The sequence below is a fragment of the Tachyglossus aculeatus genome, chromosome 11, assembly GCF_015852505.1.
Source record: "Tachyglossus aculeatus isolate mTacAcu1 chromosome 11, mTacAcu1.pri, whole genome shotgun sequence".
Taxonomy (NCBI): Eukaryota; Metazoa; Chordata; class Mammalia; order Monotremata; family Tachyglossidae; genus Tachyglossus; species Tachyglossus aculeatus.
This window is the reverse complement of record NC_052076.1, coordinates 53,226,655-53,242,038: the sequence shown is the minus strand read 5'-3', so window position 1 is coordinate 53,242,038 and position 15,384 is coordinate 53,226,655. Positions and strand designations below refer to the sequence as shown.

Below are 15,384 nucleotides of genomic sequence, written 5' to 3'. Positions count from 1 at the left end.
ACCAAGAACTTTAGTGACTTGCCCATGGTCACAGCAGACAAGTGGAGGTGCTGGGATTAGAACTCAGGCCCTCTAACTCTTCGGCCCCTGTTCTTTCCACTAGGCCAAGTTGCTTCTCGGAGAATTACCATGGAGAATTGAGAGTTGGCTATACCGGGTGCAAATGAGTTGTTTCTTCTCACTGCCACCTTAGCTACTCTCCGCTGAAGCTTCCCCACAAAAGACACGTGCTGAGATGGACTGCTTGTTCGGTCTTTAGTACGGACTTAGCCATCCCTTTTCGTTACGACAGGACTTGGACAAAGACTGGCCCGGGGGTGGGGGAATCGCTCTTCACATTTTTTCCCTGAGAAATACTGATGCTTGGGCCTATTTCTGAAGCTCTTTGCTGATGAACAGTCATTTGTCATCTTCAAAACATGCCTTGAGGTGAAAGCCACAGGGGAGAGTACGAAGATCTCTCCGCACACATTTTTTTTTAACAGACCTGTCAACCACTTTAAACCTGTTTCTTGTAGAGTAAAAAAAAAAAAAAATGACGCTGTTGCAGTCACCAGCAGCTGTGTGATTTTTAAATAGTCTGCTCTTGAAAATCACTGAAAGCTAAAAGCTTTGAGTCACCTTTTATACAGGAAGACATTTTTTCTTAGAACAAAGGAGTGTGGCATAGAGAAGCAGTGCAGTCTAGTGAAAAGAGCATGAAACCTGCTCTCCAATCCCAGCTCTGCCACCTGCCTACTGAGTGACCTTGGGAAAGTCATTTAATTTCTCTGTGTCTCGGTTTCCTCACCTGTAAAATGGGGATTCGATACCCACGTGGGACATAGTCCTACTTGATTTCCCTGTATCTACCCCAGTGCATAGTACAGTGTACAGAGTAAGCATTTAATTATGGTGATTATTACTATTATTATTATAACAAATCCTGCAAATAAATGGGAAATTTGGTGTTCAGCCCTCCCAGGGAAAAACTCATCCCATAACAATAATTAATAATTGTCGTATTTGTTAAGCGCTTACTGTGTGCCAGGCACTGTACTAAGCGCTGGGGTGGGTATAATTTCAATAACTTTTCAAGCACTGAACACATCACTGCAGTTGTTGGGGAATTTCTAGACATATCAAATAGATGCCCTTGAGTATTTTTCCATTCTGAACAAGCCAGGGTCACTCAGGGTCAACCATCTGAACTACAAAGAGAAAAGAAAAAAAATGAATGAAAAGAAAAAGAAAAAACTGTAGCAGTACAAAGGCAACTGAGAAATAGTTCCTCTCCTGTAACCTAACTCTAAGTGATCCTGCATTGTGAATGATGAAATTTTTCAGCAAGATAGTCCTAATTATTATGGTATTTATTAAATGCTTATTATGTCCCAAGCACTGTACTAAGTGCTGGAGTAGAAACAAGATAATCAGGTCAGACACAATCTCTGTCGCACATGGGGTTCACAGTCTAAGGAGGGGGGAGAACAGGTACTGAATCTCAGATGAGGAAACTGAGGCACAGAAAGGTGTAGTGACTTGCACAAGGTCACACAGGAGAGAGGTCTCCCAGGCCCATGCTTTTTTCACTAGGCCATGCTGCTTTCCAACAGAATACATTTAAGATGTACCCATAAGTTTTGGTTTGGTTTGGGGGAATATGTCATCTGGTGAAGGTATATCCAGTGGTGGAGGGATAAGGGAAGTGGGGATGGGGTGACCAAGTGTTTACCTTGGGCAAATGGCATCCTGGGTTTTATTAGGGTTTAGCACTTGGAAAAATGGCAGGCCACTAAAGCATCTGTTGGAGAACCCAGTCTGTAGATGGGGGTGGGCAGAAAATGGCTTTCAGGTGAAGCCAGACCACTGAATCATTTAATCCAGCCCGTTGGGGGTTAGGGGGATCCTGTCAGGCTCTGAGCCAGCCATGCATGCAGGAAGTAACTCCTGGCCTGCTGTGACTACAAGAACGGCAATGTGTGTGGGTCACTGGAGCCGGCTGGAAGGAAATGTAGTTATTTCCCCCTTTCAAAGCTCACTCCCTCCTCCCCCCTCGTCTCACAACTGGCTGACTTGCAAATAATTTAAACCATGGGAAGGGGCCCACAAGCCAAAATCATTGCCCACCCCTGCTTCTTGCCAACTGACACCACTTGAAAATACACAGAGCCCTGAAATGGGGTTCATACGCTGAAGGCATTTGAACCCGACATTATCCCTGAATGAGGACTACAAAAGGACACTCTGGGCTTAGAAAAATCCAGATTTGCTGCTGGGTTACAACAAATGGGGGAAAGCCCCCCACTACCTGGACAAGATCCTTGCGCCCCACAAGCAAAGCTGATGCCGCATTCTTCTGGCACGTCTCCTGAATGTCATTCACGTTCAGTCTGAGAAGAAAGGAGGATAAAGCAAGTTTCTTATTCCTGTCCTTCCGACTGTTTCTAGTTAGGGCAATTAGGGAGAAGGATGGATCGAGCACATTTTCCAAAGCTAATCACCTACCAAGGGGGAACTCTTTGGACAAAATGTTTTATTTCTGCTGCTCTTACGCCCCCCTCTTCTGTATTGGGTGAAAGACTGCCTGTGATTTGACGAAGTATTACAACTGAGCACCACTGTGAAGAGTCACGAGGGGTCACAACTTACCAATTACTGATGATTTACTAATGGCCAACAACCTGCTGTCCCTCTTTGCTTGGAAATAAAGCAGCTTGCAGCTATTTCAGTGGCACTCGCTTTGCCAGCCCTTCGTTCTTTCTGTTTCAGAGGATCCTGACCCAAAGGTCTTAGAGGACCATCAGCCATTACAAGTCATCAACTCCTATAAGCACTTTTAAACAGACATCCTTAGAGCTTTTTTTTGTTTCCAACAGATGTTTCTGGGAACAAAGCAAAAATCTATTTTCCCATTTTCTCAATGGGGGACCCGGGGTCGATTAAAAATGATAACGAACCTGAAAGTGGATACTAAATTGTGTTCCACAGCATGAAGCGGGGGTAGTGTGTAAAGGCCTGGGGAAACTCAGGGTGATGAGTTCCGTCCTGCAGAACCCCAGACAATTATTATACATAGAGGTTCCCTTGGGCGCCCAGAGAACAGGCAGGGGCTCTTACGAAGTTGGACTCACATGTACAGCTCTCCCAGGGATTTGTGCACGGGAAGCAGGCAGGCGATATCCTGGATGATGACCTTTCCAGCCGCTTTAATTGGTCGGTTGCTGGAGTCTGAGCCCTCCCGCTTGCTTTTCCACCGCCGGGATTTCTGAGGAAGAGGCCACAGCGTATCACTTAAGGGGGATATGAAGGACTGAATTTTGAGGCTACAGAGCACAATAGATCAGAGTTAATGCCAAGCACCGCACACATAATTTATAGCAGCTTCACATTACAGTATGGTCACGAGAACGAGAGTCTTCATCTGAAGGGAGGACAGAACAACGAGCCCTCGGTCAAATCCCCCAGCGCTCTGCACATGGGCACTTGACCAGTGTCATACGTAATGATTACGAGAACTCCTGAAAAGGATCATGCAGATTCTCTGGGAGAGCCAGAGCAAAACCAAAATTAAGCCAATTAAAAAGGGTTGCAAAAGGGGGTCCAAAAATGTTCTTTCAGGCTACAGTCGTGACTAAATTAAAATCTTCTCTGCTAAACTAACCAATGCAATTTAGTCCTCTTTCAGTCACTTTCGAAATAGTGTTTTGATTAGAGCAGGGAAAAGTGGAAGCAGTGCTGTCTAGTAGAAAGAGCACCTAATTGGAAGTCAGGAAACCCAGATTCTAGTCCCAGCTCTGCCACTGATTTGCCACGTGACCCTGGGCAGATCACTTCACCCTATGCTTTAGTTTCCCCATTTGTAAAATGGGGATAATCTATCTGCTCTCTCTCTTTTCAGACTGTGAGCCCCGTGTGAAGCCGGGACTGTGCTCGATCTGATTATCCGGTATCTAGCCCAGGGTTTAGCACAGTGCTTGGCACAGCGTAAGTACTTAACACCATCAATATTACTGTTAGTAGTAATAGTAAATTCATTCATTCAATCGTATTTATTAAGCGCTTACTGTGTGCAGAGCACTGTACTAAGCGTTTGGGAAGTACAAGTTTGCAACACATAGAGACGGTCCCTACCTAACAGCGGGCTCACAGTCTAGAAGATGAGTCTAGTAAATGATTTATTGAGCACCTAATTGGCGCACTGCACTGTGCTATGTTCTTGAGAAGTTCAAAAGAAGTGTGAAAACCCAGTCTCTAAATGCCAGGAGCTTGCTCTCAATATTAATCTCTGTCTCCCCCGCTGGACTGTAAGCTCGCTGTGGGCAGGGAATGTGTCTCTTTATTGTTATATTGCACTCTCCTGTTTAGTACAGTGCTTTGCACACAGTAAACACTCAATAAATACAACTGAATGAACGAACGAATATCATCATCATCTTCATTAAAGTGTCTTTTACTGTTCTTCCCTTTACCAGAGGTTAAGCTTTTTGAGTCTGCCCAACAATTGGGCATTGCAGAAAGATCTCAAGGACCAAACGCCAAGCACTCCTGCTTAGCCCCATAAAGTTGCTGCCCTGGTGATCTCCTGGACAGGGATGACTGGGGAGTCCTTGGATCATTTTGTTCTAGCCGTGATCGCTGGCTGCAATGGAAACCAGCCTGCAGGAATTTTGGATCAGCCTGCAGACCTCTCTTTAAGAACAAGCTGTGTTCTGAATAACCCGATTCAGAATTCTGATATGCAGGCAGGAAAACAGCAGCCTCTCCAAATCACTATCCTTCCTTTCTCCAACTAGCCATTTCAGATTCATGTCTGTATACGTAAAAACAAGCTGCACTCACTGCAACAAGAGCAGTCAGTCTGAGGGTCCTTCTGGGTGGCTTGGCTACCATCAGCTACAAAACCAACATTTTACCATTGCGTCCCACAAAGATTCAACAAGGCCATTGTTCCCGGGGCAGGGGACCGGAGGGATCTATCTGAGGTGGAACAAGACGGTGAAGGCTCTTCAAAACGAAACAGAAATCTGTTTCAGCTTCACTTAAAGTCCTTTCTAGAGGAGTGACTAAACGCTTCCTTCCCCTCTCGATTGTTTGCTATTATCCATATTCAGGCCCTTCAGGGGAATGATGTTTCTCTTGCATAGGTCTAAAGCAATCGCCTCTATGCCCTACAGCAATCGCTTCTATGCCGGCCTTGTACAGCCCCGGATGGGGTGGGGACTTTAAGTTCATTGTGGGCAGGGAACGTCACAGTTTACTGTTGTGTTGTACTTTCCCAAGAGCTTAGTACAGTGTTCTGCACACAGTAAGCGCTCAATAAATACAACTGAATGAATGAACTGGGCTGGTTCATTTTTTAATGAGAACCCCCATCCACCACTCTACAGGTCATCAGCAGTTCCCATCCACTCTGCCAGAGGGACGAACGCCAGGCCACTCTGGTCGGTCCGTAAACCTCTGGCCGAGGCTCAAACGTTGCTGCCTGTCCGGTGGTCTGGGTCACTTCTACCCCTTCCCAAGCCGCTCCTTCCCAGGCCTTCCTGTTCTCCCTCCTGTCCCGGCCCCCCACTACATCCTCACTTGTCAGCCCCTGCCTCTGAGTGAAGGGAGGCACACTGGGCGGTACAGGATCCCAGGGTGGCGGCAGCAGGATTCATTCATTCATTCATTCAATCGTATTTATTGAGTGCTTACTGTGTGCAGAGCACTGAGGGGTGCAGAGCAGAGAGAGGATGGCCCGAGTCCCTGGAGCTGTGGGTCAAATGGCTACGCCTGAACAGCAGCTCTGGCTGCCAGGATGGGGGCCTCACCCTACCGTCACCTCTTCCCCGGTGGCCCCCTTGGAGTGGCATGAGCCCAAAGCTGGGGCCTAGCCCAGCCCATCTCCAGGTCCAAAAGTAGTGGAACGCATGCAGCGGCTTCCCTGAGGGGAGTCAGTGCTGAAGAAGCAATAAAGGCCCTGAACTCTGTTTGTGGAAAGTGACTGAAGGAGTCATTTAACTGAAATAACTCAATTACTATTTACCGTAATTGGGTGGGGGAGCAGGGAACGAATGCATATCAGCAACTTGAGGTCTTAATCTTCTTGGTCTTATAAAGCATTTCAGTTCACCTGTAACCCTAAAGGCAACCATGCCGCAAAAATCCAAGGAAGCTCGGGTTTTGGCTTGATGATGATGATGGTATTTGTTAAGGCTTCTTAGACCACCCTTCAGTTTCCTTGGCTATTTCCCAAGGCAGGTTTCCTTGCATGCTCACAGAATACAGAACACTTCAGCTGTCAAATATACTGACTGACGAAAACACACATTTAGGGGAGAGCCTGCTTTGTGCTTTGCCAGTTCTTAGTGAATTAAAAGGTGGCAGACTGTGAGAACGGGTTTGGAGCCAGGCTATGTTGACAGATACAACATATACACACCTGGGGATGCTAAATACATGCCTCCTGATGATAAGCCCTCACATATTGCTGCCTTACAGTAATAATAATAATAGTAATGATGGCATTTATTAAGCATTTACTACGTGCAAAGCACTGTTCTAAGTGCTGGGGAGGTTACAAGGTGATCAGGTTGTCCCATGGGGGGCTCACAGTCTTAATCCCCATTTTACAGATGAGGTAACAGGCACAGAGAAGTTACGTGACTTGCCCAAAGTCACACAACTGAAAATTGGCGGAGCTGCGATTTGAACCCATGACCCCAGACTCCAAAGCCCGTGCTCTTTCCACTGAGCCACGCTGCTTCAGTCGAGATGTCTGTCCACTGGTTTGGGATAAGCAGCGTGGCTAAGTGGAAAAAGTATGGGCTTTGGAGTCAGAGGTCACGGGTTCAAATCCCAGCTTTGCCAACTGTCAGCTGTGTGACTTTGGGCAGGTCACTTCACTTCTCTGTGCCTCAGTTACCTCATCTGAAAAATGGGGATTAAGACTGTGAGCCCACCCCCATGGGACAACCTGATCACTTTGTAACCTCCCCAGCGCTTAGAACAGTGCTTTGCACATAGTAAGTGCTTAATAAATGCCATTATTATTATTATAAGCGCTCTAAAGAGCCAACAAGCCATTTAAGCACAACTCTAAAGCTCAGTTGCCTTCTGACTCCGGTTAATTTGACTCAGGTTTCCTGGGGTTTGGAATATTTGTTGATTATTTGCAGGGGACCCATCCAGTAGCCATTCCTGAGGAAGAGACTTGACTGCTGCCACGACTACAGTCGTTATGCTTTTCTAACCCCCAAGAAGCTCCCTGTGATACACCCAATCCTCTTTCCAAACAGCACGCTGATCCAGCTTCAAAGCCTTCGGGGAGGGCTGGGTGACTTTGAAAAAGGATGCGCAAATCAACCTCCTTGACAAGTTCCCTGACTTAATTTTTACTGGAAGAAAATGAAACCCTGGAATAGAAAATACTTCTTTGATCATTGCAGCTTAGTTACAGATGTAAAAGGATGATGCTCCACGAGGAACTGGCTTCTGCTGATTTACAAGAGCAAATACGGGAGCCAATATTAAAATGAACTGCACGGCAGCATCCTGAATCCTACGGCTGCATAATCAAATTAACTTCTCTCATTGATGTGTTTTGTCCCCCTCCTGTGAAATCACTGCAATGCCATCTTCCCAAAAGAACACTCCTAAGGATGGACTGGCACTGTAAAAAGTCACAACACTTCAGTAAAGACACTGGAGCCTCATCACTGTTCCCCTTGGCATAGGAAGGGCTGGCTGAAGCCCTCGCCTGCTCTTTAAAAAAAGAGGGAGCAGCGAGGCCTACAGGAAATAGCACGGGCTTCAGAGTCAGATGACCTGGTTTCTAATCCTGCCATGTGATCCTGGGCAAGTCATTTCACTTCTCTGTGCTTCAGTTTCCTCAAATTTACAATGGGGACTTAATAACCTTATTCTCCCTCTTACTTAGACTGCGAGCCCCGTGTGGGACAGGGACTGTGTCTGACCCGACTGATTTGTATCTGTGTCAATGCTTAGAACAGTGCTTCACACACAGTAAGCGCTTAAAAAATATCATTTAAAAAAAGGGAATCTTCCAAATCCAGATAGGGACCACTGTTGGGTAGGGACCGTCTCTATGTGTTGCCAACTTGTATTTCCCAAGCGCTTAGTACAGTGCTCTGCACACAGTAAGCGCTCAATAAATACGATTGATTGATTGACCACTTTTTTTTGCTGCAGGCTTGACTTAGATGTCCAGGCCCGGATAATCTCTACTTTATGCTGGGCTCTACAATCACAATGAACTTGGACTCCCAAATGAAGTTAAAAGAATTCACACACCAAATATTCAGTTGGGATTCTTGGCAAATTGCCACCTGGGAACTCTCTCCACCCGTCATGTGGGAGCTTGAATGTCCACGATTCTCCATTCCAGTGGCCCAACTGCCTGGGCAATGCCGCTCTGTACACTGCGTTGGTGTGTAGGCCATCACGTCTTGCCCTATTCCTTCCTTCTTTAAGAGTTTTCTCTGTGATTTCTCACTGACTACGGCAGTAGTCACAACCATTAGGGAAACAAAGCTAGGCTGCTTCTTGGATATTCTGCGATCGGCCAACATTAAATGGGGAGGAGATGGTTACCGAAACTCGACAGTCTCTTAAGCACCCTGATGTCCTGTGTTGCCCTGGTCCCACTCTGACAGACTCTCATATGGAATAATCTGTAACAAAGGTTCAACGTTTCTTTGTGATGTCACCGCAACTAATTAATAGGAAGTGTACTTTTCCAACTGACTCGACAGAGAAGAGAGCCACAGGAAGAAGTGAAACAGATGCAGGCAGGGAGACAGGGAAGCAGAGACCAAGAGACTGATACAGAAGCCAAGAGAAAGATAAAGGTCAAGAGAAAGGCTGACAGAGGCGAGAGAGAGAGAGAGAGAGAGAGAGAGAGAGAGAGAGAGAGACATGCCCATAGATACTATTCACAGAAACGAAAAATGAAAGCTGAGACCCATCAGCTCCTTTGAGAACCAAGAGAAGTAAACATGTATTATAAGCAAGGCTGGGAGCAGGAGAGTGGAAGGGGAGAGAGAAAAGAGAGAGAGAGTGCAAACAACACTGTATAATGACCAACAGCCATCTTGCAATTGCACCACCAGACTCAAGGGTGTCACTTTCTGCAATCTGAGGCGACAACAATGCCAGTAAATAGGTTAAATGTAGAAACAGACAGCCCAAGAATAAACCACCGACTGCTTCGTAGCAACCCCTATTAACACTGCATAATTAGCAGACTGGGCCACAAACCAGACTGCGCTCCTGCTAAAATGGGAGAGGAAGAGGGGGATTCAACAGTCAGGTCTGCTTGGCCAAGATGTTTCTCAGACAGCGGCACCATCAGTGACTCCCACTGAAAAGAGATGTCGGGGTGTCGGGGGTGGGGAGGGGATTCCTTAACCTGGGCTCCAGGTTCACACCTGATTTGATATATTTTAAATGGGAGAGGTTGCAATTTTCATTAAATGACTTTATCAAAACAACAACAAAAATGACTTTCCTTCCACGGATTAGGGTCACTTAAGAGCCGGTGATGGTTTCACGATGGTGGGAGTAGAGGAACGGGGAGAGGGGGGAAGTGCGAGGCAGGAGAGTGTGGATGGCCAGGAGTGAAAAAATGAAAGGGAATGCCTGCAAAAGGATGTTTCCTTACCAATGCAGAGGGGATGGTGAGTGAAAAACCGTGTTTTCCTCCAACTTTCTGAAGGGTGGACATCCAAACACCCCTGCCTGCCCCAAACTGGCAAATAGATCATCCCTTTCTGGACTGGAGCAAGAAGGCAGGTGCAGGGACAAATCCCCTCTCTCTCCCCTCCAAAGCAAAGGGAAGCTTGTCTGCGGCCCCTGGTAGGAGACGGATGACTCAGAGAGAAAATACCAGGGCTGAACTTCTTCCCAAGAAATCTACAATCGAGTTTTATCTTTCGCTACCCACTCCTATCAGCATTCTCCATCCCAAGTCCCAGTGACGTTGGGACCCAACCCCCGGCTCCCAAGAGTTTAAAGCCAATTCCCTGCCATTGGGTGGTCGGTTTGGCTGTCCAGCCCATGGTGCAGGTTCCTCAAAGCCAGGCAGGTGGCATTTTATTCTTGGGCCTCGGGGTAGGAGACAGGGTTAAGTTAAGGAGAGCATTAGCACAGCGCACAGTACCGGGAAGTCGTTAATTGCTTGTATGGACCAACGTCGCCGGGCAGAGCGAGGAGACATCTGTGCGTGAAAACGTTACGCCCAGGAGAAGGAGGAGGAGAAGGAGGAGGAGGAGGAGGGAAGAAAAACACCAAGAAAATTAAAAGGAAAAAAAGAGAATATAGTGAAAGCCCCCACCCCCGCCCATCTAATGGAACAAGAGGCCTGAGAGGTACAGCAAAATCAGATCCGTTTTGGAAAAATTCCAAGCTAAACCACAGCACAGAGCGTTTTCATTTTCTCATCCCCAACCGGACCTTGAGAGATCACTCAGGTGTTCCCCTTGAGCAGGACTCAGGGAAGCTGTGAGTTTCCAATTCGGTCTTGAGAACCATACTGGGATTCTGATACGTAGCGGGAAGACCCGAGGAGAGCCAAAATTACCCAGAAGCTGGACCTGATCCAGGAAGTGGGTCCTAGGTGCACTCTTTCCCAGGTGGAAAGAGGGAAAGAGATGAGGTCGTCAGTTCCACCTTGGGAGGAGAGCTTCTTCGAAGGTTTCCGGTGGGTGGCAGGACCTTTTTGGGGGAGGGTAGGGGGGCCTGAAGTTGGGGTGCAGTGCAAGCAAACACTAGAGGAATTGGGTGGGGGAAAGGAGGATTGCTCCTGTTCCCCAGCAAGTTTCTCCCTAGCTTATAGTTAAAGAAGCAAGGTGATCTAGTGGAAAGAGCACGGCCCTGGGAATCAGGGGACATGTACTGTAGCCCAGCTCGGCCATTTGCCTGCTGTGTAACCTTGGGCAAGTCACTTAATTTTTCTGTCCCTCAGTTCCCTCATCTGCAAACTGGGGACTCAATACCCGTTCTCCCTCCTACTAAGACTTTGCTCCATCTGGGACCTGATTTACTTGAATCTGCCCCAGCACTCAATAAAGTGCTTAACAAACAGCAAGCGCTTCACAAATACTACAGTTATTATCATTATTATTGCCTTTGCTCTTAGTCATCAAATGTCATTTGTCCAGGAGCGTCAAAACCACATATGCATTTTTTATGTTAAGACCAGTAAAAAAAAGAAACTATTTGAGGAGAGGGGAAGGAGGTAGATAAACAAATCATTAGGCCGCACTTTTTTTTTTTTTTGGTCCTTAAGGCTGAAGAGTTTTGACTTCATGATTTGTAGTTCAGTCTTGCAGCATCAACCCTCTGGTCCAAGCAGCTCTTCCTTTTCTCCTGTGTTTTTGTCGGTTTTCAATTATTGGCTATATTTTTACTGATGTCTCCAACCTACAAAACCAAAATCTCCAAGAAGGAAACATGGATAGATCACCAGCCTGGGAGTCAGAAGGACTGGGGCTCTAATCCCAGCTCTGCCACTTGTCTGCTGTGTGACCTTGGGTAAGTCACTTCACTCCTCTGTACCTAGCTTCCCTCATCTGTAAAACAGGGATTAAGACTGTGAGCCCTGTGTGGGATAGGGACTGTGAAGAACCTTATTACCTTGCATCTACCCCAGTGCTTTGAACAGTGCCTGGCACCTGGTAAGCACTTAACAAATAACATTAAAAAAAAACAACTGGCAAACTAACTCTATAGTGATTTCATTGCCACTTTTTGTACTTAATACCTGGATTCAATTCCTGTTCTCCCTCCTATTTAGACTATGAGCCCCAGGCGGGACCTGATTATCTTGTATGTAACCCAGTGCTCGGTACAGTGCTAGGCACATAGTAACTGCTTAAATACCACAACTATTGCGATCAATCAAAATATTCTGGACTACACCTCCTCACCAAACTTTATACAGAAAGCGAAAGGGGAAGAAATTGAGTGGAGTTGAATTTAGGTAGAAAATGAAGTGTAAAGGCCTACCAGAAGTCTGAAGACTTTGGAACTGTCTTCGCCAGATGGAAGTGAAGGAAGCGCCATCCCTAACACAAGCAGGCCAAAGAGAATATCAAAAGAACCAACTCCCCAGAACTATCTCATGTCTGGGCCTCACAAAGATGACCACGGGAATTTCAGAGGTCTTTCCCAGTTCCAATTTCTCACATGGCTTTTTCTTTGTCTTCAGTTTGGTCAGTGAATAAACAAAGGAAGCAAGGAGTCCTGCCTTACCGTGGGCAGTGCTATTGGACTCAATGAAGTGCAAAGATACTCTTTCAAATGCCAGTGCCTCTTTCAAAAATGATTATAAAACAATAACTTCAAGGTAGCTATTAATCACTATTTCTTCTGCTTTAAAAATATTGGTCACCCACCTTGCCCACATATGCTCCTTGCTGATTGCTTGCAAAAGGACTACAGGCAGCCACTCATCTCACTCTGGGGCAGGATGCCAGGGGGCTGATTTACCCCATTCTCGTGGTGGGCAGAAGCACACATATGAGGAAGCCCATCGGATTGCGCCTGCCCAAGTGGGCAGTCTGAGGCAGTCCCTGACATGCCCGTCTTTCACATCAGCCTGAAGGCCACAGGGAGCAGAAGTCTTGAAAACACCTAAGTCTTGAGTTTCCAGAAGCCTGTTTGCTGAACTATGGTCGGCACAACAGGGGAAGCCCTGAAGCTAAATCAGCCCTGCCCGCAAGCAGTAGGAGTCAATGTGGAAGGCGGGAAGTATGAAGGGGAGAGGTGCAGGGGAATGGAAGATGTAGGTTAATCCAAAACCAAGACCAATGTGTATAAGAGTTCCATGCAACCAAATCAGTGGCCCAATCTGGAAAACAGCTGTGTTGCAGTGGGTACGTGGGGTGACCGGGGATAACAACCGAAGACTGGTATGAACCACAGGCTGCTGGTTCTAGCGCTTACCCTCTCTTTGTAGTAGAAGGAGCTGATGGAGACCTGCTCCTTTTCACTGCGAGTGGGACTTCCACTGTACAAGCGCAAGTTCCCGGGGGCCTCTGTACGAATCTTCATTGGCGTGATCAGACCACTATGGTAGGCAGACAAGGCTGACAAAGACCTGCAAAGGAAAACACGGCTGTTGTCTGCACCCAGGGTTCTAATGTCGGCCAACAGAGAACAATGTTTGGAGCTGTTTTTCTAGCTTCACAGAGGACAGGATAAGCAGAAATTAAGCCCATGGAGAGGTTCAGCTAAACAAAAAGATCGGTAGACTGGAGGAGGCCAACAGAGGCCTTACAGTCTTCAGCCTTAGAAGATCCCAGAGGTGAACATCCAGGATGGGTTATATATTCACCAGCCAGGAGGAATCTTCTCAGCGTGGCGATTCTACGATTCAGCCTAACCTAGGGCCCTGCGTGTGCTTAATATCATGGCATGTGGGTGATCTTTGTACAGAATGGAACCAGAAAGGGTAATAATCTCTGCTGACAAACTCCAAGGGGCTCGATGATTAATCCCAAACTGCTGTTTATTATTACTCTTCAAATTTCTTGCCTAAGACCCTTTTTGACTTTCCACATTTTTTTTTACAAGTCATCTCCTGCCTGATTCAATAATTATGGCACTTGTTAAGCGAATATAATGTGTCAAATACTGTACTAAGTGCTGGGGCACATACCTAGAAATTAATCAGGTTGAATCTAGCCCCTGTTCCACATAGGGCTCAGAGTTTAACTAGGGAGGTAGGATTTAATCCCCATTTTGCAGATAAGGTAAATGAGGTAAAGAGAAATTAAGTAAGGTCCAAGGTCATACAGCAGACATGTGGCAGAGGTGGGATTAGAACACAGGTCCTCTGACTCCCAGGACTGTTTTCTTTCCATTTGGCCCCACTGCTTCTTATTTAATGACAAAAAGTTCAGCTTCAATTGTATTTCAATATTTTACTACTAACCTGGATTGACTAACAGTGAAACCTAGCTCCTTGAAACCCGTTGGGTGAAATATCATATACACAAATGAGAACATCTATGCCATGGTGCTTCCTTGGCAAATACTGAGGTCTGACCTCTAAACAATAAAGAGACAAGGGGTATGTATCTTTGGAGCAGCATTATAGTGTCACCTGGGAGTAGGTTCCGTTGGGGACACAGCCCGATGCATCGTCATGGGTCGTGTGAAATACACCAAGTAACCTGCAAAGAAAAAATACCGCCCATTAACCACTACTCCGGCTGAACAGTAAAGCTTTGACCCCACATAACCGAGCCATCGGCAGTATTTATTGAGTGCCTATTTGTGTGTGGGTTGGAAAAAATGCCAAGAGCATTTCAGGTTCCCTCAAGTGACAGGGCAGAGCCACTGCTGATTCCGAGGCACCAGGGCTCGCAACCCTGAGAGGTTCAAGGAGGTGAATATGTTCAAGAAGGGCCTGGCACCCGGCCTGGCCAGGTTGGGGGAAACAGCAATATTCACTACTGCCTTCTTGCCACCTCTTCTTCCTCCTGCCACGGACACTGCCACTGCTGCCCCTGCTGCTGGTGAGGCGGGAGCCAGGCAATGAGGAGCAGGAGCCTACTGTACATACTTCATTCATTCGCATTTATTAAGCGGTTACTGTGTGCAGAGCACTGTACTAAGTGTTTGAGAAAGAACAATACTACAATAAATAGTGACAATCCTTGCACACAATAAGTTCACAGTCTTGGCTGGGGGGAGACAGACAGCCGTACAAATAAATAAAATTAGATATATATATATAATAAGTGCTGTGGGGCGTGGAGGTGGCAGGGGAGAGCAAAGGGAGCAAGGGTGAGCTCGTTGTGGGCAGGGACTGTCACTGTTAATTGTTGTACTGTTCTTTCCCAAGCGCTTAGTACAGTGCTCTGTACACAGTACTGTACCCACCAGTCACTCACTCAACCACTGCGAAGAGATTGAGCTGCATGGAAACCAATGATTTTGAGTTGGACTCCTACAAAGGAAGTGCTTGGTACAGTGCTCTGCACACAGTAAGTGCTCAATAAATACGCCTGAATGAATGAAGGAAGGGTTTTGGCAAGGCCTCCGGAAATGAACACAATCTAGAGGGTCAGAGGTGAGGAGAGAAATAGGCCAGAATTTTCCAAGTACAAGACATCTTCAAGTGGAAAACAGGTCAGGTCAAATTCTTTCCATTACTTTGTATGGATGCATATTTAAGCCATGTGACCATTTTTACTGTACATTTATATTCTGTATTTTCTTCCACAACTAATCATGCTCTGCCCTGGAACCTGACCACGAAAATGGTGAAGATATATGGAATTCACTCCACTTCCCTCCTTTAGTTCAGGTTTCCAATTTCTGTGCTTTAAAAGACATTCAGTCCGTTAAGAGAAACGATGTACTCTTCTTGTTGCTCTTTTTAAAGTACTATAA

At 46.4% G+C, this 15,384-nt stretch overlaps 1 protein-coding gene across 5 annotated transcripts in view; it reads right to left on the bottom strand.

Annotated features, from left to right (window-relative positions):
• WDR59 (WD repeat domain 59) overlaps nt 1-15,384 on the bottom strand; it is a 77,300-nt gene that overhangs the window by 7,835 nt on the left and 54,081 nt on the right. For 2 of the 5 annotated variants that reach the window (XM_038754551.1, XM_038754552.1), the window contains exons 17-21: nt 14,090-14,159; nt 12,928-13,081; nt 10,142-10,198; nt 3,114-3,247; nt 2,291-2,372 (exon numbers count right to left, since the gene is read on the bottom strand). In XM_038754551.1, coding sequence (XP_038610479.1) covers nt 2,291-2,372; nt 3,114-3,247; nt 10,142-10,198; nt 12,928-13,081; nt 14,090-14,159 — 497 coding nt within the window. Of the gene's footprint in view, nt 1-2,290; nt 2,373-3,113; nt 3,248-10,141; nt 10,199-12,927; nt 13,082-14,089; nt 14,160-15,384 lie in introns of those variants that run through there. The other 3 variants (XM_038754553.1, XM_038754554.1, XM_038754555.1) reach the window with 2 other exon arrangements.